General features: G+C 42.9%; 1 protein-coding gene across 1 annotated transcript; it reads right to left on the minus strand.

Annotated features, from left to right (window-relative positions):
* Positions 1–2,345: 2,345 nt before the first annotated feature.
* On the minus strand, positions 2,346–5,132 carry LOC106581986 (high-affinity lysophosphatidic acid receptor-like). Its single transcript, XM_014164600.2, has one exon. It carries the CDS (start codon positions 4,647–4,649, stop codon positions 3,462–3,464), a length of 1,188 nt encoding a protein of 395 aa, XP_014020075.1. The 5' UTR covers positions 4,650–5,132; the 3' UTR covers positions 2,346–3,461.
* Between the last annotated feature and the right edge of the window lie 21,634 nt (positions 5,133–26,766).

Here is a 26,766-nt window from a genome sequence, read left to right on the forward strand (position 1 = left end):
GTGGGTTTGAAACAAAAGCTCTCATGACTTTATCTGGCAAACAGTCTGCATCAAAACTCAGAAGGACAGACAGGGTTTCTTCAGTCTCGCACTCGCCACCAGGTATGAGATGCACTGAACGGCGTGCATCACAGACACCGGTGATCCTCAACTTCAGTCGATTCACCTCAACACTCAAAGCCACCCCAGTTATCACTCCTTTCAGTGGCACTCTGCTCAGGAGAGCAAAGCAGGACACAGCGTTTGTCCTGAGTTGTGAAACGCACAGCACCCTCTCCCTCAGGGCAGCAGACAGACAAAAAATCAACAATCTGAAAATCGGAATACTTTGCCCGAACTGACAGAACCCAATTCCTTCTTCATCCAACCTTATACCTCAAACGGATCAGCCAAAAGACATGGATCCACTTTCTCCATGAATCGTACTCCCACTGGGCCAGAGTCATCTCAGGAATTTTCCTGATCATTAGGGTGAAGCTCATAAGCCTACACCTCACCTGTCGGCGCAGGTTCTTCCTCTTCACTTGTCAGGTTGAATTTCTGAGATTTCACTATCCGTCGACTGGTCAGGGTTTTCAAGAGAGAAACATGTAATTATCTCTCCGTTACTTGACAAGGAGAAAGTACTCGGTGTCATGACTGGCCTGTTCGTGTCAGGTTACCGTGGATCACAGTCCTACAGAGACATCTCTCACTCCCGCAGAGGGCGGGAGGTATAGAGGGATTGATGGGGGGGTTATGACACCTCACGCCCATTGTAAATCTTAAGGCAGCAGACGAATCCTTTGTCCTCTCAGTGTGGAGGATTGGAATGTATGGTGGGCCTATGGAGAATCTACCTCAGAACGGTAACATGCAATAAATGGACTTTGGGACATTATATTTCATCAGCCAAAATGGTGGAAACAATGATAGATGGAATTTGAAAATGAATGTCGTTTTTGTTATGTTATTAAAAGTTAAATGACAACGTTATAACAAAAACTTTGTAACTTGAAGAGCTTTCATAATCTGTAGATGATGTTTACGTACTGTGCGATGTGTAGAAAATATCCAGATCAAAGAGAATGTTTTTGTAACAATGAACTATGATTTTAGTTGTCTAACGAGATCATAGTACATTGTGATACCTTGCTTCGTAACTAGATACACCCCAAAGAACTTGCCATAAAGACAGAAAAACCCCTTTGTGACCACGGGGAGTAAAACATGTGAGTTAAGAATTTACATATTAGACTTAAACGAACCACAGCTGCAGCGTGATCTAAGATAGTCGCGACCCCAAACGCAACACTAGAAAGAGGACAAAGGAACCTCTTAACAATCAAGGCTACACTTGATTACTGTATTTAAGAAGGGGAATTCAAGAAGAACCAGATAGTTATTCTCTTCAAATCATCGGTTGTCTACACGGCCCTCCTACCCAAGCTGGGAGTGTTGAGACGGCTGATTAGCCTCCTCAGAAGTCCACTCTCACAGAACGAGTGCAAGGGAACAGACCACTAAGAGAAAGGACACTGACATCGTGTGGATGTGTGTCTTATATTATCATTTAGCTTGTTAGTAAATAAATAATCAACTCAATTGGTGTGGTACGGAATGATTTAGTGAGACCCGGGTTTGTGCAGATTTAGGAAGTATGCAACGTTCAGGATGAGACTGATTAGGAAACTAATTAATTATCGACTGCTATGAAATCGATATTCTGATATTCTTTGAGTTAATTTGGGAAATGGTAACTCATTAAACAAACTTTTTCCATGGTGCCCCAGGTTACTAAGTTAGCGGTTGCCTAATTAATTTAATCATGTAATTATAAACACAGTTCATTATTCGATAAACAGCAGTCGCCACATTAATGATAGCAACGTTACGACATCGGCTTGTATTTTGCAGACGTCTGTTTGTAAAGTTTGCACCTCACGCTCTGTCTCGCGTCATCTTGCCATCCGCCATCTTTGCTCTCCCCTCGAAGCCCACCAATCATCAAGGTAAGGAGACTAAGGAGGAGGCTAAAATGGGCTACGTCTCAATCAACTATAGTGGCTTCCTTTGCTTATGTCCTGCTTATGTCCTTCCACTTTGTCTATGTGTCCTTCAATTTATCTAAACCAGTGATAAACATGATTTTATAGATACTTTTTTTCTGCTCTGTTATAAAAATCGAACAAAGATTCGTAGAGGTGTTTTCTCTCAGTCAATTCTCGCAGCTCAGTGTGGACGATGGAAAGGAGCCGCTGAAAAAAGTAAGCAAGGTCCCTTCACACAGATCTAAGGCCTGTTTCGTGATCTATTTAAGTACTATCCTAAGGTTATTATGACTATGAGTTTGGGTAAGGCAAGCTGATGCTAGATCTGTGCCTACTACCTGGGCATGGATATGTACATCCAGTACATGAAGTATACATAGTACGTATGTTTTTTCTTTCAACTAAGGCAGCATAATTGAGATAATCACACTTTACGCAAAGTGTATGAGTTGACATGGCATGGCCTAGAACTACTCTCAGTAAATAGTTTAACTACTGTACAGATGGAGATGAATTACATACAGCACAGACTGATATGGGTCAGATACGGGTTTCACACACATAAATACACTCCGCAACCTACAATCAGTAGAGGTCTTTAGTATCCCAGCAAAACAACCATTGACATTGTAGAGGCAGGGGACTGCTTAACACGGTCTGTGTTCGACAACAGGTTCAACCTTTGTCAACCAGCATGCCCAACAGACAATATTTTTGTTCCAGTATTAGGAAGGTACAATGCTATTACAGTGTATGTACACAACATACAACAGTTATAACTGTGTTTCCATGATTTGATATCTTTAATTTATACTCAGGCTATATGCTTCATCTGCATAGTTGATGTCAACACACGTGTTCATTGGTTTGTTAGTTAATTCATTAAATCGATTATTAATTCACTGAAACAACCGTTTTTATATTGATCAACATTCCATTGCAAGTTTTATCCAACCTTTTCATTTACTTTCAGTATCAGACATATAAAAGAGCCACCTGGGTAAACGATCACCAACAGTACTCAGCCAATTATACACCAGGGAAATGGTTCAATAGAAAACTCTGTTCCTGGTTGTGCATCCTTTTTACTCTCTTCATGTCTTTTTCGGAGAAGGCATAAAAAGACAGTCAAAAAAAGACAGAGGGTTCTTCTGTTCACGGCTGTCCAGTGTCCACAGCACTTTAGACAAAACACAAGAATGTACTGTCCTGATTGCTCTTACTCAGATGCCCCCCAAAAAATCAGAAGACAGCAATGTTTCAGCAGCAAGCTGTCTATGCTGCGGACATGTTGATGTCTTAACAAATCATATAGCAGGTATAGCATGTCCTTCACACCAGTGGAGCACCCTTTTGCTCTTCAAGACCAGGGTTGGTGAACACTGCTTTACACTGTTACCAGAAAGTGTTCTCAGAGGGAGTGTTAGTTCCTCACACAGCCGACTGGATCTCGCTGCACACGTAGATGTTACTGGGCCTCACCCTCCTGCGGCTCCGGCCCGGTAACCTGGGACACAGCCTGCAGCTCTTGGGCATAAATTCCAGACACGCCTCCCGGAACTTCCTGATCCTCCAGCAGTAGATGACAGGGTTAAACACTGTCTTCAGGTAGCTGAGCCAGAGTGCCCCCACACTGACCGGGTAAAAAGCCGGGCTGAAGTAGAACCTTTGGCTGAACACGGCCAGCAGACTGACAACGGTGTGGGGTAGCCAGCACACAGAGAAGCCGATGAAGAGGATGAGGATGGTGGTGAAGGCACGGGTCTTGAAGCTCATGTCCACATTGACCTGGGGAGGCCGTTGCAGGCCGGTAAGGCCCAGCTTGCTGACCTGGTTGAGGGCCGGAAGGCTGGCCTGGTCGTAGGTGTGGTTGTGGATGCGTAGGGCGTTGCGGCGCACCGTGTTGAGGATGCACAGGTAGGAGTAGAGCATGATGCCGAACGGCACAAAGAACACAGCCACAACCAGCAGCACCGTGTAGCTACGATCGGACAGCGACTCACTGTAGCCCAGCACGCACTGTGGCGCCCAGGCCTCCCCAATGCCCATCACACCCACCGTGCCCGCCCGCCAGCCGATCACAGACGGGAGTGCCACGCAGAGGGACAGCGCCCAGGAAGCGACAATGAGCAGCTTGGCGCGGTGCGGCGTCAGCTTATCCTGCCTCTGAACGATGATTAGAAAGCGGTCTACGCTGATGATGAGGAGGATGTACACGCCTTCCAGGACGAAGAGCCAGTAGAGCATAACGGAAGCACGGCAGAACCCTCCTCCGAAGTGCCAGTCGGCCGTAACCATGGTAACGGCAGTGAAGGGCATGCAGAGCAGCGAGAGCATGATGTCAGAGAATGCCAGTGTGGCGAGGAGCAGGTTGATGGCGGAACGCATGGCGGGCTTCTGGTAGACAATCAGACAGACGATAGCGTTGCCCAGGAAACCAATGGTGATCATGAAGATCATGATGGCGGCCAGCATCACACGCAGGGTGACAGGCATGAGGGGACTAGTAGCCCCAACCCCTGGCGGCGACGGCGGTGGTGAAATCACCACCCCTTCCTCCTCGTCCGGCTCCATCAGGGGGGCACACCTAGCCAGCAGGCTGCCGTTGCAAAACGCCATGGCAATGGTTACCAGTCTACCAGTCAGGCCGACCCTGGATAAGCATCATTGTTCTTTCGTCTGAGGTGTTGTCAGAGCTTCCTCGGTCAGTCACAAGTCCTGGTCTCCTCATTCATGGCAAGGTCTGAAACAGGAGCAAAATGAAACACGTAAGAAACATGTAGGAACAAATCCTGCATACCAGAAACATTTGAGTGCAATATAGTTCCTTAAGAACAAAACAGACTGCACCGACTTGTTGAATAGCCACTGTTCATCGACACCCAGCAGGTGATCTACTGCGCACAGCCGACGTTCGCTATGGTCTTGTCCAATGTGAATTAATAGTAGTGCTATGGGCTGTGGACAAATACCTTGTACCCCTGCACATCAACTCGGTACTGGTACTCCCCGTATATAGTCTTGTTATTTTATACTCCCCAAATATAACTATGTCATTTTTACTCTTTATTTTTATTTGTTATTCACTCTGTATTTATTCCTCAAGTCACTATTTTTATTACATTTTTTATCTTATCTGGATTATTGGAAATAAACCCAGAAGTAAGCATTTCACTGTTGGTCTACACCTGTTGTCTACGAAGCATGTGACAAATACAATTTTATTTGATGTTATAACTTAAGTCCATACTTGTAGCATTATCAGAGTTGTTGTTGTTTTCTATATTGGGCAATCCCACACAATCAGGAATGAAGCTAGTGATTGGGTAGGAGCAAGGGTATGGCTCATCAGTTTGTCACAGAGACTCAACTAGAGTCTGTTCTCTGGTTAACACAATGCAACAAAATCTCATCTGCTGGTGCAGCTCCACTACAGAATGTAATCCAGATGAAAGTGTGGCATCTTCAAAAGAGCTCACTCACAGGACACGACTGTTGCTATGGTTTCAACCGTTTCTCTCGCTCTGCGGGTGGTGTGGAGGACTGGGTTGGAGAATACTCTGGTATTCAGCACTCCATCATGGTGCACCAAGTGGTTCCTTTCCCCCTTAAATGTACCCTGTTTCACGGAGCCCTTCTCAACAGCTACGCAGCTCTCAGACAGGAAGGTGACAACCTGGAAGACAGGATCACTGTATCAACATTATGGATCTCATCAACCAATTAATATGGAGGTCATATTTTGTTAGTGTGTGTGTGTGTGTGTGTGTGTGTGTGTGAACATATCACTGCCTCAAGTTTTACAAAGGAAACTTCTATATGAACTATTCCTTGGGAAATGGCTGTGGATTCTCCTACAAGACCTTGCATCGAAAGTGTAACTGACTGTTACTGAGGCAAACAGGTCATCAGTTCCACAGCAACAAGGGCCCCGCCCCATCCCTTCTGTTACCTGAAAATGTCTGTGACATTACATTGTCTGTGTGTGAGAGGGGCTGTTGCGACTCACATACACACTCGGTCTCAGAGATGTCTAACTCTGGAAATCCCTTTGGTCTCCACTGAGTTATGGGAAAAAAAGCTTTTATGTTTTCTTGCACATTATTTGTGGAACAATCCAAATATCAAACCATCACTTCAACACTTACTTACTAGTCTATTTCCTCCAGTGCCTTAGTGAAATGACTCTCTGGTATAAATCCATGTGACAGGAATGAGTAGAGACCGTTCTGAAGAAACATAGCTTTTCTGCTACCAGGCTGCCCTCCCCCATTTCACCGTCCCTCCATCTCTTGTTGGATAAAATCCACCCACTGCTAAATGCCCGCAAGTGGCCCGATGGAGAGAATAAATATGGCAATATAACAGAGAGATGAAAGACAGAAGGAAAGATGGAGAGAGAGGGGATAGAGAGAGAGCGAGACGGCAGTGCATTCTCACAGTTGATTACACGCCTCAAGAGCACTTAATCTGTTCCGAGATGAAAAGATGCTACTTTAGATATTTGTATTTAAACTTTATTTATACAGGGAATCCCAATTGAGACCATGGTCTTTTTTTCAATGGTGCCCCGTGTTACAGCAATCAACAATCCAAACAGCTTGAACAGATACAATTACATAGAGAGCAAAAATTATATAAAGTGCTAAATGTATTAGATTTAACAAGTATACAATGAACAAGTCTTGAAGTGACCAAATCAAATCAAATCAAGCTTTATTTATACAGAAAATTTCAGACATGGAATGCAACACAATGTGCTTTACAGGGAAAATATATATAAAAACAATTCAAATGAAAACTTAAATATTTACTACACAACAAATATAACAGGATAAAAAAACTAAAGAATAACAAAAACTGAGCGACTAAAAAGCAAAGCTGAAAAGGTGTGTTTTAAGTTCTCTTTAAAAATGTCCACAGTGTCAGCCCTGCTCAGGTTCTCTGGCAGGCTATGCCTCTCCATGCCTCTTAGTCCTAGGTTTTGGGATAGTTAAAAGGCCAGTGCCAGAGGACCTGAGGGACCTACTGGGTACATAACTTAAAAGCATGTCTGACATCTATTGGGGTGCACAATCATGGATTGATTTAAAAACCAATACAATTATCTTTAAATTAATTGTAAAACTCACAGGCAGCCAGTGCAGAGACCTTCCCTGTGGCTCAGTTGGTAGAGCATGGTGTTTGCAACACCAGCATGCTGTGTGCAACGCCAGGGTTGTGGGTTCGATCAAAAAAAAATGCATGGAATGAAAATTAAATGTATGTATTCACTACTGTAAGTCGCTCTGGATAAGAGCGTCTGCTAAATGACTAAACTGTAAACTATTAAAGCCAGTGTAATGTGTGCTCTCCATCTGGTCTTTGTCAGTACCTGTGCAGCAGCATTGTGTATGTCTTGCAGTTGACCAATGGCTTTTTTGGTTAGACCAGACAGGAGAGCATTACAGTAGTCAAGGTGTCATCTAAATTGACACCTAGGTTTTTTACCTGGTGTTTTATCTTTATTGCCTGTGAATTATTATGTCCGGCCACATTTTCTCTTGTCTTGATTTAGCTGGAGGAAGTTGTGAGCCATCTAACTATTTAAATCACTAATACAGTGTAATAATTTATCTGTGGAGCTAAAATCCTCTGGTGACACAGAAATTTAAAGTCGTGTATCGTCTGTGTAGCAGCGAAAATCTATACTGTGCTTTCTGATAATGCTGCCATGTACCGGACCCAAATTGAACCTTGTGGAAAGCCACATGTGATATGTATTTTCTCTGAGATAAAGTGCATTCGGAAAGTATTCAGACTCCTTCACTTTTCAACGTTTTGTTATGTTGCAGCCATATTCAAAAATGGATTAAATTAAAAAAAATCCTCATCAATCTACACACAATACCCTATAATGACAAAGCGATAAAAGGTTTTTAGAATTTATTTCAAATATATTACAAATAATTAACAGAAATACCTTATTTACATAAGAATTCAGACCCTTTGCTATGAGTCTTGAAATTGAGCTCATGTTCATCCTGTTTCCATTGATCATCCTTGAGATGTTTCTACAACTTGTTTGAAGTCCACCTGTGATAAATTCAATTGATTGTACATGGTTTGGGAAGGCACACACTTGTCTATATAAGGTCCCACAGTTGACAGCCTGTCAGAGCAAAAACCAAGCCATGAGGTCGAAGGAATTGTCTGTAGAGTTCCGAGACAGGATAGTGTCAAGGCACAGATCTAGGGAAGAGTACCACAACATTTCTGCAGCATTGAAGGTCCCCAAGAACACAGTAGTCTCCATCATTATTAAATTGAAGAAGTTTGAAACCACCAAGACTCTTCCAAGAGCTGGCCGCCCAGCCAAACTGAGCAATCGGGGGAGAAGGGCCTTGGTCAGGGAGGTGACCAAGAACCTGATGGTGACTCTGACAGAGCTCCAGTGTTCCTCTGTTGAGATGGGAGAACCTTCCAGAAGGACAACCATCTCTGCCGCACTCCACCAATCAGGCCTTTATGGTAGAGGGGCCAGACAGAAGAAACTCGTCAGTAAAAGGCACATGACAGCTCGCTTGGAGTTTGTCAAAAGGCACCTAAAGAACTCTCAGACCATGAGAAGCAAGATTCTCTGGTCTGATGAAAGCAATACTGAACTCTTTGGCCTGAATGCCAAGCGTCACATCTGGAGCAAACCAGGCACCACTCATCACTTGGCCAATACCATCCCTACAGTGAAGCATGCTTTGGCAGCATCATGCTGTGGGGATGTTTTTCAGTGGCAGGGACTGGGTGACTAGTCACGATCGAGGGAAAGATGAAAGGAGCAAAGAAGAAAGAGTTCCTTGATGAAAACCTGCTCCAGAGCGCTCAGGACTTCAGACTGGGGCAAAGGTTCACCTTCCAACAGGACAATGACCCTATGCACATAGCCAAGACAACGCAGAAGTGGCTTCGGGACAAGTCTCTGAATGTCCTTGAGTGGCCCAGCCAGAGCCTGGACTTGAACCCGATCAAACATCTCTGGAGAGACATGAAAATAGCTGCGCAGCAACCTAACAATGTTTGAGAGGATCTGCAGAGAAGAATGGGAGAAACTCCCCAAATACAGGTGTGCCAAGCTTGTAGCGTCATACTCAAGAAGACTCGAGGCTGTAATCAATGCCAATTGTTCTTCAACAAAGTACTCAGTATAGGGTCAAAATACTTGTAAATATAATATTTTTGTATTTTATTTGTTATACATTTGCAAAAATAAAAATATGGGCTATTGTGTGTAGATTAATGAGGGGGGGGAATATTTCATCCATTTTAGAGTAAGGCTGTAACATAACAAAATGTGGAAAAAGTGAATGGTCTAAATACTTTCCTAATGCGCTGTATGTTCACCAAGGGTGACAAAAAACTCTCGACCGGTTAAATACATCATAAATCAATTAAGAACTGGACCGGAGTGGTCAACCCACCTCTCCAGTCTGTCCAGAAGAACATCATGGTCAACAATGTCGACTGCAGCACATAAAAGAGTACAACAACAGAGAGCTGTTTGGCATCTGTGTTGGCTCTAAGATCATTTATCACTTTAACTAAGGCTGTCTCTGTGCTGTGGTGGGCCAAGAAAGCAGATTAGATTATTTTTTTTAAATACAGTTGGCACTTAAAAAATAATTGAGCTGTTAGAAAACCAATTTCTCCAGAATTTTGCTTAAGAATGTAAGGTTGGAGATTCAACAACAATTGTCAAGAGCTGAAGGATCTAGATTACTTTTCTTGAGAAGGGGTTTCACCATAGCAGTTTTTAGTGCAGTGGGGAAAGTTTCTGTGAACAGGGCATGATTAACAGTAGCTTGCACTTCTTCAGATACGCAATTAAACACTTTTTTGAAGGTGGTGGGGATATGATCGAGAAGTTGTGATACCACTTTCCTTTGCTTGGTAGGCTAGGGCACATATCATCAAACTTCTTATCAGGTCTTGCTTGACTGATACCCAGCCTAATGTTTGCTTTCTTATCTCTAAAATATGCAGCAAACTCATCACATTTCGATGTGGAGAAAAGTTCACATAGGTTTGTGGGGGTAGGATTTATCAGGCCATCAATGGTTAAGAAGAGCACTCTGAAATTATTCTGGTTATTAGTGATCAAGTTAGAAAAATGAGCCCGCCTGGCAATTCTAATTGCCTTGTTATATATGCCAAGTTGCTCTCTCATAATATCATAATGGACCTGCAACTTTGACTTTCTCTACTTCCATTCTGCCTTTTTGCAAAATGGAAACATTTATTAGTTTCCTCACTCATCCAAGGGTGTGGCCTTTACTGGAGCTAAGGCATCAATGGTTGCCCTTAATTTGCTATTGAAGTTATCAACTAAATCATCACAAGTGGAAAGTGACCTAATGAAACAAGGACGTCCAGCTCGGAAATACCCTTACAGAAAAAACACATGAATTTCATGTAATCGCATGCGATCTTATGTGAAGTTAATGTGATAACATGTAACAACATGTAAAAGCAGCATGTGATAACATGAAACTACACATGTGAAAACAGGATCTCATGTGAAATACTGTAAATATGACAACATGGGCATGCAGAATTTCAACATGTGATACCATGAAACTACACCTAACATTTTAACGTTTTTCACACATAAAACATGCAATTCCACGTGAGTCTTTTTTGTTTTCACATGTGAACATTTCAGCTACAAATGAAAACATCTATTTCACGTGTGAAAATATTATATGAAACTGCACATGTCGCAATGTGTTTTTTGTAAGGGATGCAATAAAATGGTATAGGGGTTCTAAGATAAGTGGTGCGCCGTTCAGCTAAAATAGTGTAAATATCTTTAAACAATGTGAATACATTTGACATGATCACTTAGTGCTGACTTGTCAATATGACCCCACCTGGGATTTGATCTCACAATCACTGGAATTGTTGCTGATCTTTCTGTATAAACATATACAATATAATCATGTATGTCAAAGTGTGTCAAATATGTAAGTTAAAAACACTGAGACGCCGTTCCAGGGACATCCTAACGGAACATTTTTATTTGCAGTTGAAATATCATCACATGTAGTGTTTCAAAACCACGTTTTCACATTTTATTTGATTAAGATCCACATTAACCGATGCCAATGGCAACAGCTAGTCTTACTGGGGTCCAACACATAACGAAAAATACATTACAGACAAAAGACTTTACAATTTACATACATTTTAAAACATTAACAAGTAGTGTGCCTGTGTGTGCATCTATCAGTTACACATACATGTCAGTACATGTCATACACACAACAAGTAAAACAAAAAAGACATTACAGACAAAAGACTTTACAATTTATAAACACTAACATGTAGTGTGTGTGTGTGTGTGTGTGTGTGTGTGTGTGTGTGTGTGTGTGTGTGTGTGTGTGTGTGTGTGTGTGTGTGTGTGTGTGTGTGTGTGTGTGTGTGCGCGCGCGCATCTTACAGGTACTGTCACACCCTGATCTGTTTCACCTGTCTTTGTGATTGTCTCCACCCCCCTCCAGGTGTCGCCCATCTTCCCCATTATCCCCTGTGTATTTATACCTGTGTTCTCTGTTTGTCTGTTGCCAGTTTGCTTTGTTTCGTTAAGCCTACCAGTGGTTTTCCCTCTGTCCCTGTCTCGTGATTGTCCCTGTCTCGTGATTGTCCCTGTCTCGTGATTGTCCCTGTCTCGTGATTGTCCCTGTCTCGTGATTGTTCCTGTTCTCTAGTTTTCCCGGTTTGACCTTTTCTGCCTGCCCTGAGCCTGCCTGCCGTCCTGTACCTTTGCCCCACGTATCTGGATTACTGACCTCTGCCTACCCTGACCCTGAGCCTGCCTGTAGTGAGGTACCTTTGCCCCACCTGTCTGGATTATTGACCCCTGCCTGTCCTTGACCTGTCTTTTGCCTGCCCCTGTTGGATTATTAAACTGTTGTTAATTTGATGTTGTCTGCATCTGGGTCTTACCTTGAAACGTGATAGGTACACATACATGTCAGTACATACACAACAATTAGGTCAAATTGGGAAGAGTCGTTGTGCCGTGAGGTGTTGCTTAGTTTTTTAAAACCAGGTTTGCTGTTCACTTGCGCTATGTAAGATGGAAGGGAGGTCCATGCAATCATGGCTCTGTATAATACTGTACGTATCCTTGAATTTGTTCTGGACCTGGGGACTCAGAGGGAAAAACTGGTGGCATGTCAGGTTGGGTAAGTGTGTGTCTCAGTGCTGTGTGTAAGTGGACTATGCAAACAATTTGGAATTCCCAACACAATGTTTCTTACAAACACAAGAAGTGATGCAGTTAGTCTTTCCTCAACTCTTAGCCAAGAGAGACTGGCATGCATAGTATTGATATTAGCCCATTGATTACAAGGAAGGGTAAAACATGCCACTGTTCTTGGCCAGCTGCAGCTTAACTAGATGCTTCTTTGCAGCACTTGACCATATGACTTGACAATAATCAAGATAAGATAAAACTACAGCCTGCAGGACTTGCTTTGTGGAGTGTGGTGTAAAAAAAGCAGAGCACATCTTTATCACAGACAGAGCTCTCCCCATCTTTGCAACCAGATGTTTTGACAATGACAGTTTCAAAAAAAATTGTTTAACCTTTATTTAACTAGGCCAGTCAGTCAAGAACAAATTCTTATTAACAATGACGGCCAACCGGGGAACAGTGGGTTAACTCGCAGAGTACGACCCTGCCTCACACAGGAAGCGGCGCAGGTCCTAATCCAGGCACTTGTCATCTCCCGTCTGGATTATTGCAACTCGCTGTTGGCTGGGCTCCCTGCCTGTGCCATTAAACCCCTACAACTCATCCAGAACGCCGCAGCCCGTCTGGTGTTCAACCTTCCCAAGTTCTCTCACGTCACCCCGCTCCTCCGCTCTCTCCACTGGCTTCCAGTCGAAGCTCGCATCCGCTACAAGACCATGGTGCTTGCCTACGAGAGCTGTGAGGGGAACGGCACCTCCGTACCTTCAGGCTCTGATCAGGCCCTACACCCAAACAAGGGCACTCCGTTCATCCACCTCTGGCCTGATCGCCTCCCTACCTCTGAGGAAGCACAGTTCCCGCTCAGCCCAGTCAAAACTGTTCGCTGCTCTGGCACCCCAATGGTGGAACAAGCTCCCTCACGACGCCAGGACAGCGGAGTCAATCACCACCTTCCGGAGACACCTGAAACCCCACCTCTTCAAGGAATACCTGGGATAGGATAAAGTAATCCTTCTAACCCCCCCCTAAAAGATTTAGATGCACTATTGTAAAGTGGTTGTTCCACTGGATATTATAAGGTGAATGCACCAATTTGTAAGTCGCTCCGGATAAGAGCGTCTGCTAAATGACTTAAATGTAAATGTAAATGTAACTGCCTTGTTCAGGAGCAGAATGACAGATTTTTACCTTGTCAGCTCGGGGATTCAATCAAGCAACCTTCCATTTATTTTTTATTTATTTTTATTTCACCTTTATTTAACCAGGTAGGCCAGTTGAGAACAAGTTCTCATTTACAACTGCGACCTGGCCAAGATAAAGCAAAGCGGTGCGACAAAAACAACAACACAGAGTTGCACATGGGATAAACAAAAGTACAGTCAATAACACAATAGAAAAATCGATATACAGTGTGTGCAAATGTAGTAAGATTAGGGAGGTAAGGCAATAAATAGGCCACAGTGGTGAAATAATTACAATTTAGCATTAACACTGGAGTGATAGATGTGCAGATGATGATGTGCAAGTAGAGATACTGGGGTGCAAAAGTGCAAAAATAAATAACAATATGGGAATGAGGTAGTTGGGTGGGCTATTTACAGATGGGCTATGTACAGGTGCAGTGATCGGTAAGCTGCTCTGACAGCTGATGCTTGAAGTTATAGATATGAGATATGAGTCTCCAGCTTCAGTGATTTTTGCAATTTGTTCCAGTCATTGGCAGCAGAGAACTGTAAGGAAAGGCGGACAAAGGAGGTGTTGGCTTTGGGGACCAATAAGCTGAGATAAGGCTTAACCTAGCAAAGACTTATAGAAGACCTGAAGCCAGTGGGTTTGGCAACGAATATGAAGCAAGGGCCAGCCAACGAGAGCATACAGGTCACAGTGGTGGGTAGTATATGGGGCTTTGGTGACAAAACGGATGGCACTGGGATAGACTACATCCAATTTGCTGAGTAGAGTGTTGGAGGCTATTTTGTAAATGACATCGCCGAAGTCAAGGAACGGTAGGATAGTCAGTTTTGCGAGGGTATATTTGGCAGCATGAGTGAAGGAGGCTTTGTTGCAAAATAGGAAGCCGATTCTAGATTTAATTTTGAAATTGGAGATGCTTAATGTGAGTCTGGAAGGAGAGTTTACAGTCTAACCGGACACCTAGGTATTTGTAGATGTCCACATATTCTAAGTTAGAACCGGCCAGAGTCGTGATGCTGGACGGGTGGGTAGGTGTGGGCAGCGATCGGTTGAAGAACATGCATTTAGTTTTGCTTACATTTAAGAGCAGTTGGAGGCCACGGAAGAAGAGTTGTATGGCATTGAAGCTCGTCTGGAGGTTAGTTAACACAGTGTCCAAAGAAGGGCCAGATGTATACATAATGGTGTCGTCTGCGTAGAGGTGGATCAAAGAATCACCAGCAGCAAGAGCAACATCATTGATGTATACAGAGAAAAGACTCGGCCCGAGAATTGAACCCTGTAGCACCCCCATAGAGACTGCCAGAGGTCCAGACAACAGGCCCTCCGATTTGACACACTGAACTCTATCTGAGAAGTAGTTGGTGAACCAGGCGAGGCAGTCATTTGAGAAACCAAGGCTATTGAGTCTGCCGATAAGAATGCAGTGATTGACAGAGTCGAAAGCCTTGGCCAGGTCGATGAAGACAGCTGCACAGTACTGTATTTTATCGATGGTGGTTATGATATCATTTGGACCTTGTGCGTGGCTGAGGTGCACCCATGACCAGCTCAGAAACCAGATTGCATAGCGGAGAAGGTACGGTGGGATTCGAAATGGTTGGTGATCTGTTTGCTAACTTGGCTTTCGAAAACTTTAGAAAGGCAGGGCAGGATGGATATAGGTCTGTAACAGTTTGGGTCTAGAGTGTCTCCTCCTTTGAAGAGGGGGGTGACCGCGGCAGCTTTCCAATCTTTAGGGACAATCTCTCAGACGATACGAAAGAGAGGTTGAACAGGCTAGTAATAGGGGTTGCAAGAATTGCGGCAGAAAATTTTAGAAACAGAGGGTCCAGATTGTCTAGCCCAGCTGATTTGTAGGGGTCCAGATTTTGCAGCTCTTTCAGAACATCAGCTATCTGGACTTGGGTGAAGGAGAAGTGGGGGGGCTTGGGCAAGTTGCTGCGGGGGGTGCAGAGTTGTTGGCAGGCAGAAGCTAATACAATACGCCACAGGATGTTTTTGTGCTGGTCAAGGGCAGTCAAGTCTGGAGTGAACCAAGGGCTATATCTTCTGAGTTCTACATTTTTTGAATGGGGCATGCTTATTTAAGATGGTGAGGAAAGCACTTTTATAACCAGGCATCCTCTACTGACGGGATGAGGTCAATATCCTTCCAGGATACCCAGGCCAGGTTGATTAGAAAGGCCTGCTCGCTGAAATGTTTTAGGGAGCGTTTGACAGCAATGAGGGGTGGTCGTTTGACCACGGACCCCTTACGGATGCAGGCAATGAGGCAGTGATAGCTGAGATCCTGGTTGAAGACAGCAGAGGTGTATTTAGAGGGCAAGTTGGTCAGGATGATATCTATGAGGGTGCCCGTGTTTACGGATTTAGGGTTGTACCTGGTAGGTTCCTTGATAATTTGTGTGAGATTGAGGGCATCTAGCTTAGATTGTAGGACGGCCGGGGTGTTAAGCATATCCCAGTTTAGATCACCTAACAGTACGAACTCTGTCCCAACGCTCTAACGCTACGCTACCTGCCACCCCAATCTAAGGTAACACCAAGTAATTTAGTCTCCTCGAGTTGTTCAACAGCAACACCATTCATTACCATATTCAGCTGATTTCTAGAACTTTTACAATTTTTAATTTAACCTTTATTTAACTAGGCAAGTCAGTTAAGAACAAATTCTTGTTTACAATGACGGCCTACCCCGGCCAAACCCTGAACGACGCTGGGCCAATTGTGCGCTGCCCTATGGAACTCCCAACCACGGCCGGGTGTGATACAGCCTGGAATCTAACCAGGGTCTGTAGTGACACCTCTAGCACTGAGATGCAGTGCCTTAGACCGCTGCACCCCTCGGGAGCCCAAGTTAGGCAATGATTTGTCCCGAATACAATGCTATTCATTTTAGAGATGATCAGGACCCGTTTTTTACTACCCATTCCAACACAGACTGCAACTCTTTGCTAAGGGTTTCAGTGACTTCATTAGCTGTGGTTGCTGATGCGTACAGGGTTGAATCATCAGCATACATGAACACACAGGCATTCAACTTGTTCCATTTTACAAAACGTGGAAATTTCACATGTGAAATCGTGTTGTTTTTCCTTAAGGGTTTGCATACATGTACTTCTTCCTTCCTTCCTCTCTTCTTTCTTTCTTTCTTTCTTTCTTTCTTTCTTTCTTTCTTTCTTTCTTTCTTTCTTTCTTTCTTTCTTTCTTTCTTTCTTTCTTTCTTTCTTTCTTTCTTTCTTTCTTTCTTTCTTTCTTTCTTTCTTTCTTTCTTTCTTTCCTTCTAAGGATCAGACCCTTTTTAAATTTTCGCCTAAAATGACATACCCAAATCTAACTACCTGTAGCTCAGGCCCTGAAGCAAGGATATGCATATTCTTGGTTACATTTGAAAGGAAACACTTTGAAGTTTGTGGACATGTGAAAGGAATGTAGGAATAATATAACACATTAGATCTGGTAAAAGATAATCCAAAGAAAAAAACAACCGTTTATTTTTATGTATTTTGTACCATCATCTTTGAAATGCAAGAGAAAGGCCATAATGTATTTATCCAGCTTTAGATGGCAGCAGTGTATGTGCAAAGTTTTAGACTGATCCAATGAACCATTGCATTTCTGTTCCAAATGTTGTATCACGACTGCCCAAATGTGCCTACTTTGTTTATTAATAACTTCTCATGTTCAAAACTGTGCACTCTCCTCAAAGAATAGCATGGTATTCTTTCACTGTAATAGCTACTGTAAATTGGACAGTGCTATTAGTTTAACAAGAATTTAAGCTTTCTGCCAATATCAGATATGTCTATGTCCTGGGAAATGTTCTTGTTACTTACAACCTCATGCTAATCGCATTAGCCTACATTAGCGCAACTGTCCCGCAGGGGACCCACCGATCCTGAAGTTTATAACTATATGTGCAGTTCAAATGTGCAAGTGTATTCAACATGGGGCCTGGAATGGCACAGAGTATGACCAGGAGGATGTCACACAGATATGACAGGCTGACTGACTGACTGACTGACTGACGGCAGCAGGTGTCGTTATTACATGCTCAAGATGACCTGGCCACAGGTGTGTCATGTCACCTAGTCTGGCACTCACTCATGTTTCTCCTGTTAATACCTACATTGACATCAATTGGGTTCAATAAAACACACTGTTTTGTTGTTATTTCCTATGATACATATTAGGCTTTGCTCTATACTGCTACCCTGCCTGCACTCCTTACATCAACAGATTGTCTGAGCATCGAAGTTCCAACTACACAATCAATATGTTGTAAATATATAATCTGGCTGTGTTTTTATCCATCCACTGTTTGGTGTAGGCTACTCACATCGATGAACTCTATCCAATGAGATATCAGAAAAGTGTTTGGTGTACTTCTGCCACGGCAATGCACTCTATCCAATGACAATGCAGATTACAATTCAGGCAACACAAAGAGAACAGCCCTCTTCTTCATCAGGTCAATATATGGTTGCTGGGATGACAGACGTGCAGTGATTGATAGTAGCTGTGTACTTAAAGTGGAACTAACAGCGTTTTAACTACTTTGCAGATATGAAACAAACAGACAATCATAATATCAGTCAAAACTATCAAATTCCCAGTTTATGCTACAAACCCAACTTTATAAGAGGTTTTAAAAATAGGTTCTATTTGGCTCAACATTCCATGACGTACAGAAAGGCATTGTTGGCAGAATAGATGGATGCAGTTCAATGCATGATTAATATAATTCACCAATACATTTCTTGGTAGTTAAAAATACATTGCTACCAGGTGGTAAATAATGGCTGCCTCTATTCGGGATGCACTGTTTCAGTTTCAATGACTCAATATTTAGGACAGAAATGGACGAATGTAACTAATGTCAATACAATCAAACTACCAATTTCAATGATCACAAGTCAGTCATAACATGGCTAATATGCTAGTGTATCTATTTATGTAGCAAGCTAAAAACACAGAGCCTAACGTTAGCCAGATAGCTAGCTAGCTACCTGCTGGGAGGACGTCATGTCATTGGAGGAGTGGGTTAGTGACTGACTTTTTCCCCTCGTATCATTTTTTGGTGGCTACACAGGTAGAGATGCACGTGTCATTTGGTTAGCTACCAAGAAATGTGAATCGCTTTGATAGCTAGCTATGCTGAACAACTGTTATCCAGTTAGCATATCTCTTGCATTTGCAAATTCACTCTGGCTAACTATCTACTCCGATTTCAGTGCCAGAGCGCAGAATAACTGATGAATTTACAAACGTGCCAGATCCGCTGAAATCAAATCCAATTGTATTGGTCACATACACATATTTATCAGATGTTATTGCGGGTGTAGCGAAATGCTTGTATGACCGGTATCAGTAAACGTAGGCAAAAAAGTCATAGTTAGTCACTAACACTCTATATAACATATACACAGCCTAACCAGCTCTGCTAGGGCAAGTAAAATAAGTTCTCTCATTTGTGTCTGGAAGTAGCAAACTAGCAATGTAGCCAAGTTTAGCGAGTTAGCTTGGGTGGTTGGTTGGGACAACGCATACATTGGCAGGCAAGCTGCAGAAGAAGGAGCAGGCCATTCCCCATCATTTATCAGTGCAATTTTGACAGCCAACTAGCTTAAAAAGTTTAAGAGGGTTTATCAGGACAGATGGTTTATTTAAGCAATAAGGCCCGAGGGGGTGTGGTATCTGGACCATATACCACGGCTGAAGACTGTTCTTACACACAACTCAACGTGAGTGCTTGGATACAGCCCTTAGCCATGGTATATTTCCCATATACCACAACCCCCTGAGGTGCCTTATTGCAATTATAAACTGGTTACCAAATTAATTAGAGCGGTAAAAATAAATGTTTTTTCATTCCCATAGTATACGATCTGATATACCACAGCTGTCAGCCAATCAGCATTCAGAGCTCGAAACCACCCAGTTTATAATAGGTTTTATTTACTGCAGTGTCTATTAATTGTCCAAACGCACAGCCGCTATCCCACTCTATATTGCTATAGAATTTTTACAAATACCTTAGTATATGTAATTCCCAAACATTCTAAGAATTTATTAAGTTAAATGTGAAAATTACCATATCTAAGTCTCAAATTCTTCCTGGGGGTGTACAGTGCATTCAGAAAGTATTCAGACCCCTTAACTTTTCCACATTTTATTACGTTACAGCCTTATTCTAAAATAGATTTAAAAAAAAAAATTCACACACAATACCCCACAATGACAAAGTGAAAACAGTTTTTTTTTTATTTTAGCTAATTTATTACTAATAAAAAACAGAAATACCTTATTTACATAAGTATTCAGAGCCTTTGCTATTGAGACTTGAAATTGAGTTCAGGTGCATCCTGTTTCCATTGATCATCCTTGAGATGTTTCTACAACTTGATTGGAGTCCACCTGTGAAAAATTCAATTGATTTGACATGATTTCAAAAGGCACACACCTGTCTTTAGAAGTTACCACAGTTGATAATGCCTGTCAGAGCAAATACCAGGCCATGAGGTCGAAGGAATTGTCCGTAGAGCTCCGAGACAGGATTGTGTTGAGGCACAGATCTGGGGAAGGGTACCAAAATATTTCTGCAGCATTGAGGGTCCCCAAGAACACAGTGGCCTCCATCATTCTTAAATGGAAGAAGTTTGAAACCACCAAGACTCTTCCTACAGCTGGCCGCTCGGCCAAACTGAGCAATCGGTGGAGAATGGCCTTGGTCAGGGAGGTGACCAAGAACCCGATGGTCACTCTGACAGAGCTCCAGAGTTCCTCTGTATAGATGGGAGAACCTTCCAGAAGGACAACCATCTCTGCCGCACTCCATCAATCAGGCCTTTATGGTATGGTGACCAGAAGGAAGCCACTCCTCAGTAAAAGGCACATGACAGGCCGCTTGGAGTTTGCCAAAAGGCACCTAAAGGACTCTCACACCATGAGAAACAAGATTCTCTGGTCTGGTGAAACCAATATTGAACTCTTTGGCCTGGACACCAAGCATCACGTCTGGAGGAAACCTGGCACCATCCCTACGGTGAAGCATGGTGGTGGCAGCATCATGCTGTGGTGAGGTTTTTCAGTGGCAGGTACTGGGAACACTAGTCAGGATCGAGGGAAAGATGAACAGAGCAAAGTACAGAGAGATCCTTGATGAAAACCTGCTCCAGAGCAACCGGTACCTCAGACTGGGGCGAAGGTTCATCTGCCAACAGGACAACGAACCTAAGCACACAGCCAAGACAACGCAGGACTGGTTTTGGGACAAGTCTCTGAAGGTCCTTGAGTGGCCCAGCCAGAGCCTGGACTTCAACCCGATTTAACATATTTGGAGAGACTTGAAAATAGCTGTGCTGCGACACTCCTCATCCAACCTGACAGAGCTTGAGAGAATCTGCAGAGAAGAACGGGAGAAACTCCCCAAATACAGGTGTGCCAAGCTTGTAGCATCATATCCAAGAAGACTCGAGGCTGTAAGCACTGCCAAAGGTGTTTCAACAAAGTACTGAGTAAAGGGTCTGAATACTTATGTAAATGTTATATTTCCGTATTTTTTTTTATATACATTTGCACAAATTTCTAATAAACAGTTTTTGCTTGTTATTATGGGGTATCGTGTGTAGATTGATGAGGAAAAAAACACCTGAATCAATTTTAGAATAAAGGCTGTAATGTAACAAAATGTTGAAAAAGTCAAGTGGTTTGAATACTTTCCGAATGCACTGTATATGAACAGATTTTAATAAGATTTGATGTTGCTAAAATGCTGTCAGTTCAACTTTAAGGAGGCTGTATGTGTGTGTGCGTGTGCGTGTGCGTGTGCGTGTGTGCGTGTGTGTGTGTGCGCGTGTGTGTGCGTGTGTGTGTGTGTGTGTGCGTGTGTATGGGTGTGTTTTTTATTTATTTTAGGCTTAGGGGTTAGATTTAGGGTTAGGGTTATAATTAGGGTTAGGGTTAGGGGTTACGGTTAGGCGTTAGGGTTAGGTATAGTTTTACAGTTAGGGTTAGGGATTTGGGGTTAAGTTTAGGCTTAGGGTTTTGGTTAAGTTAAGGTTTAAGGTTATGGTTAGGTTTAGGGTTAGGGGTTAGGGAAAATAGGATTTTGGATGGGAATACATTTTTTGTTCCCCACAAGGATAGCAATACAAAACTGTGTGTGTGTGTGTGTGTGTCTGTTTGTGTGTGTGTGTGTGTGTGCGCGTGCGCATGTGTGCGTGCGTGCGTGCGTGTGAGCGAGAGAGACCAGCATGTCTGAAAAACACTCCAGTTACATACGACAGAATGTGTTTGAAACAAGCAATTGCTTGACTAAATATCTAATTATTGATGGAATATGCATAGAACCTTTGTTTCATTCTTTTTTTTGTGCAAACTTCTCACCATACAACACCCAAAAGAAGATATCCAGTCAGACATGTTGTAAGAGCCGAGACAGACCTGAACAGAAGGCCTACACTTATAGAAAAAAATGGTTTGGGATAAAACCAAAAAGGGTTCTATGCTTTCTATATCGAAATTGGTTCCATATAGAACCCTATATTGAACCCAAAGGTTCTATATAGAACCACTTTTGGTTCAGTGAAGAAGAACCAATGAGGTTCTGATCAATAAACCAACCTTACAAAAGGGGTCTATATAGAACCTTTAGGGATGCCTTATATGAAGCAAGCAATAGAAACCTTTTTGGTTCTATCCAGATCCTTTTTTTCAAATTTCGTTTTTTTCTAAGAGTGTAGGCTATGTGTTCACCTCCCCATAACCATATTAAGGTATCCAGTAAAATGCATTCTGATCAAGATGTCCTATTTAAACACCATGCTATCATTATGCGAACCCATTCTTTCTCCATCTTTAAAATTCTGAATACCTTTATAGCTGATTAAAGATTCACTTATTCAGTCAAGCAATTGACAATTTCGCCCGCATTCAGTCTTATGTAACTCACTGTTTTGTCATACATTTCGCTAAATAGGCTACACCATAATCATCATTCCTCTCTATTCTCAGCAAGTAGACTAGAACAATGCGCATGGTTTCGAGTGCCATAATTATATAACCTAGAAATTGTGATAAATTACTGATGAAATACCTTTAATCACTGCGAGTCACAATTCCCTTGATGATGAGTCTGACTGAGGTGGCTTGTTCAGATGTCCTATGCCTGTTATCAATAGAAGACATATAGGGAGACACACCATCCATGGAAGAAACCCATTCCCTCGCCTTCTTCCATCCAGAATCCACTCCAAGCCTCTTTGCTTTTCGCAATCAGTAATCAAAACCTGTTCAGTCGCCTGCTGACGCGCGAAGCGTGGAGCGATCCACTGGTTTCAAGGTGTTGCGTTGAAGATGAACATCGACTGGCCGAATATTATTATTCATTTAGCTAGCAAGCACATCATGTATTGAAAAAAACGTATGGAAGACATGCTACCAACGATGAAGACAAGGAATTCCACAGCAGATCATCTTTCATAATACATACCCTCGTTCGCTAACCGAGACTGAATAAAGTGAGAATGAACAGACCTCCCCACATGTCAATAGGTCTACGTGGACAAAAGACGTCAAAAGAAAAAGCAACTACATTGGGACTACACACACCTTATCAATCCCCTCTACAATCTATTAAATGTATTCAAGAACACTATAGCCTACATGAGATCAATAATATTCTTTAGACATGCCTACCTACTTCGGCTACCATGTGTAGAACATGTTCATGTCTTTTTCACTTGAGATTAGTACCCTGTCACACACACACACACACACACACACACACACACACACACACACACACACACACACACACACATACAGGAAGACATACAGTACTGTGAAATTCTCAGGCGGGTCTGCAGGCAGACAGGTGGATCTGGGGAGCATGGGAGTAGAGGAGAGAACAGGAATAAAGGAGACTATTGCGAAATAGTCATACATTATATCACTGACATGTACCATAACTGTATTATTTCCAGTAGATGGCAGTATTGTCATAGTGTTTATTAGTATTTGGATTTACACCCAGGAGCCTTTAAGAGGTCAGTGGAGATACACTCCCATTTGCAAATCGGCATGCTCACACACACACACACGTTTTCATATTGTAACAGCTCCACACACAGTATGCATCCCCTAATGTGTTTTGTATAAAAGTTCTGAATCACCATCTCCCTGTTCATGGAGAAATCTATATCGTCTTGAGATTTAATTGAGTGAAATTTTGAGTACATTTCTACCAGAGGAGGCTGGTGGGAGTAGCTTTAGGAGGACGGGCTCCTTGTAATAGCTGGAATGGAAGTAATGGAAAAGTATCAAACACATCAAAGATATGTTAACTTATTACAATGAGCCTGTCCTCCTACAGCTCCTCCCACCAGCCACCACTGATTTCCACATACCACACACACAGGTCTCTGGTCTTTATATTGTACTGGAGCATGAATGATAAATTAGTGATACTCTGTTTATAGGCTCAGTGCTGTTGGGTGAGAATGTCCCCGGTAAAGGGTAATTTAATTTGGATTGGTAGGACACTGTATCAGTATTCTCTCTCTCTCTCTCTCTCTCTCTCTCTCTCTCTCTCTCTCTCTCTCTCTCTCTTCTCTCGCTCTCCCGCTCTCTCTCACATACACAACCCCTACCCCTTCCCCCCACACTTGCCGTTCACGAGCATGCATGCTTGTCTAAATTGGCATCACGCCCACGTGTCGAAAGTACCCATCAAGCTCGTTCCACTCCGCCGGCCAGGCACATGTATGCTGGTCACGTTCCATGGCATCCACACGGCATGGCACGCTGCTCACTCACTGGTGAGAGAATTCATTTCCTCTTCCATGAGATTCCATCCTTCCCTCCTGATAGAGAGAGCTGGATACTCCATCACATCACTCACTACGAGAGCAAACATGGAGTACGTTAGACAAGAATCATGTTCAACACTGAATCTGAGTATATAAAATACAGGAGTATTGTTGGCAGTTGGTAAAAAACCCTTGCTTCGTTGGTTTCTAAAGGGTACTAAAACACACTAATGCTAGGTAGTAGAATGTGGTCAAACCACAATAAGCTCCGTCTCACATCAGAATTAGACATTCATGCATGTTTCTCAAACGTCAAATTTCAAAGCTGTTCCAAACGTCAAATTTCAAAGCTGTTCCAAACGTCAAATTTCAAAGCTGTTCCAAATGTCAAATTTCAAAGCTGTTCCAAACGTCAAATTTCAAAGCTGTTCCAAACGTCAAATTTCAAAGCTGTTCCAAATGTCCAATTTCAAAGCTGTTCCAAACGTCAAATTTCGAAGTGTTTAAGGTTAAGTGTAGCTATTAATTTCACATTTTTAAGGTTAGGGTTAAGTTTAGGCTTTAACGTTAGGCATTAACTCAGAATGGTTACGGTAAGAGTTAAGGTTTGGGAACCAAAATATATTTTGTAAAAATGTTTGCGCTGGATTCAAACGCGCAACCTCTTGGCTCTTTTGCACCAGAGGAAGCTGCTTACGCACATCCAGCATCCCCCTAGCAAAACCAAAACTTTCTTCAAGATAACAGCGCTCACTGTTGCCCCAGTGGCCAGTTTCCACGTCAACTGCCGACGTCCCCAGACATGGATGGATGTCGAATACTGACTTGTATCACAGGTGACCTGCCTGCAAACCATGCCATAGTTTCACTAGAGAGATGTTGGGTGTGTCAGGAGAGACAAGGCACAGAACAGGCGCATACATGCGCGCACACACACACACACACACACACACACACACACACACACACACACACACACACATTGACACACACATCAACATTCAAGCATTCTGAGTCAAACAGCCTCAGACACTTAAAGCCAGGATGAGCCTCTATCTCGCATTGAAATTATTTCAAGACCTTCCTTCGCTCTAACCCCTTCCCTCCCCTTTCTCACCCTTTCTTTTCCATCTACAGTACCTCTAGTCGGTCTGCAGAACAGAGGATCCATTCTGAGGACTGAGAGGCTCCCTATGGTGCTGCTAAAACTATGATGAAAAGCAAAACTACTCTTGCGCTCTTCTTACATCTTATCACTCTACCTTTTCCCTTATACTCTCCTGCCTTCTCTCTCACTAGCTCTCTTAATTTAGCCCTTGCAGAGCTGGTAAGATCTTGGGAAACCTCCTTCGTCTGTGTAGTGGAGGGAAACGACTATTGATTTGACTTAGCTCTCCTTCCACCTACTGTACTCCTGTATGGATGGGGATGGACTTCTGTTTGTGTTTTGATGTATGACCAGCATTGCTTTTCCACTTTTTTCTCATGTATTCAATGGATGGGGCAAGATGGTGATAGTAAACCAGGATGGAAAAACATTGGTAGAGAGTCAGTCTGCTGCTCCCAGTTCGTCTTGCCCTCTGTAGGCATCTCTCCTCTAGGTAAGGTGGCCTGGGGCTGGTCCAGGGAGTTCAGCCACAGACACATCAAATGGGAAGATCCCTCTGAGGGAGCTGTAATGTGTTAATCAGTGTTAGTCGTTGGTGGTAAACCTGCCCCCGCAACGTGACAATAATTAACACCACACACCAACTGGTAATGAGTGTGTGTGTGTGTGTGTGTGTGTGTGTGTGTGTGTGTGTGTGTGTGTGTGTGTGTGTGTGTGTGTGTGTGTGTGTGTGTGTGTGTGTGTGTGTGTGTGTGTGTGTGTGTGTGCGTGTGCGCACGTGCGTGCGTGCGTGCGTGTGTGTGGTAGTAGAAACCATGTGTACAGTGTATAAAGTTTATGTCTATTGATATCCATGCTTTAATACACAGTTCCAAAAAACTGGAGTATCAAACAAGGGAATATTGTGTGATGCATTATACTGTGTGGTGAAATGTACCTCTAAACAAGGTTCATAGAACAGTTACAGTATGTGCTGCGGTTATTCAAAAAGATAATTATGTCCTTACCATGTAACACCAATTAACAAACTCTATTTCAGTTGTGAATCACTCACTGCTATATATAGGATTACGATGCAATGCATTTAATACACAGACTCACACCTCAGGTTCTGCTCTCATTTCTTTCTGTAAGAGGGGATAAAACGATAAACAGTGCAATTAAAGGGGGAGCTTCCATCTGAGCTGTAAGGCTTCAATTGTTTGATGAGTTTAAAAACAAGTTCTCTGGGCGACTGTAACAAATTAACACATGGCACACACACACACACACACACACACACACACACACACACACACACACACACACACACACACACACACACACACACACACACCTTCAGATCCCAGCATTGAGATTCAGTGAGAGGCTGGCTATAGCGTACGCGAG

The sequence above is a fragment of the Salmo salar genome, chromosome ssa21, assembly GCF_905237065.1.
Source record: "Salmo salar chromosome ssa21, Ssal_v3.1, whole genome shotgun sequence".
Classification (NCBI taxonomy): domain Eukaryota; kingdom Metazoa; phylum Chordata; class Actinopteri; order Salmoniformes; family Salmonidae; genus Salmo; species Salmo salar.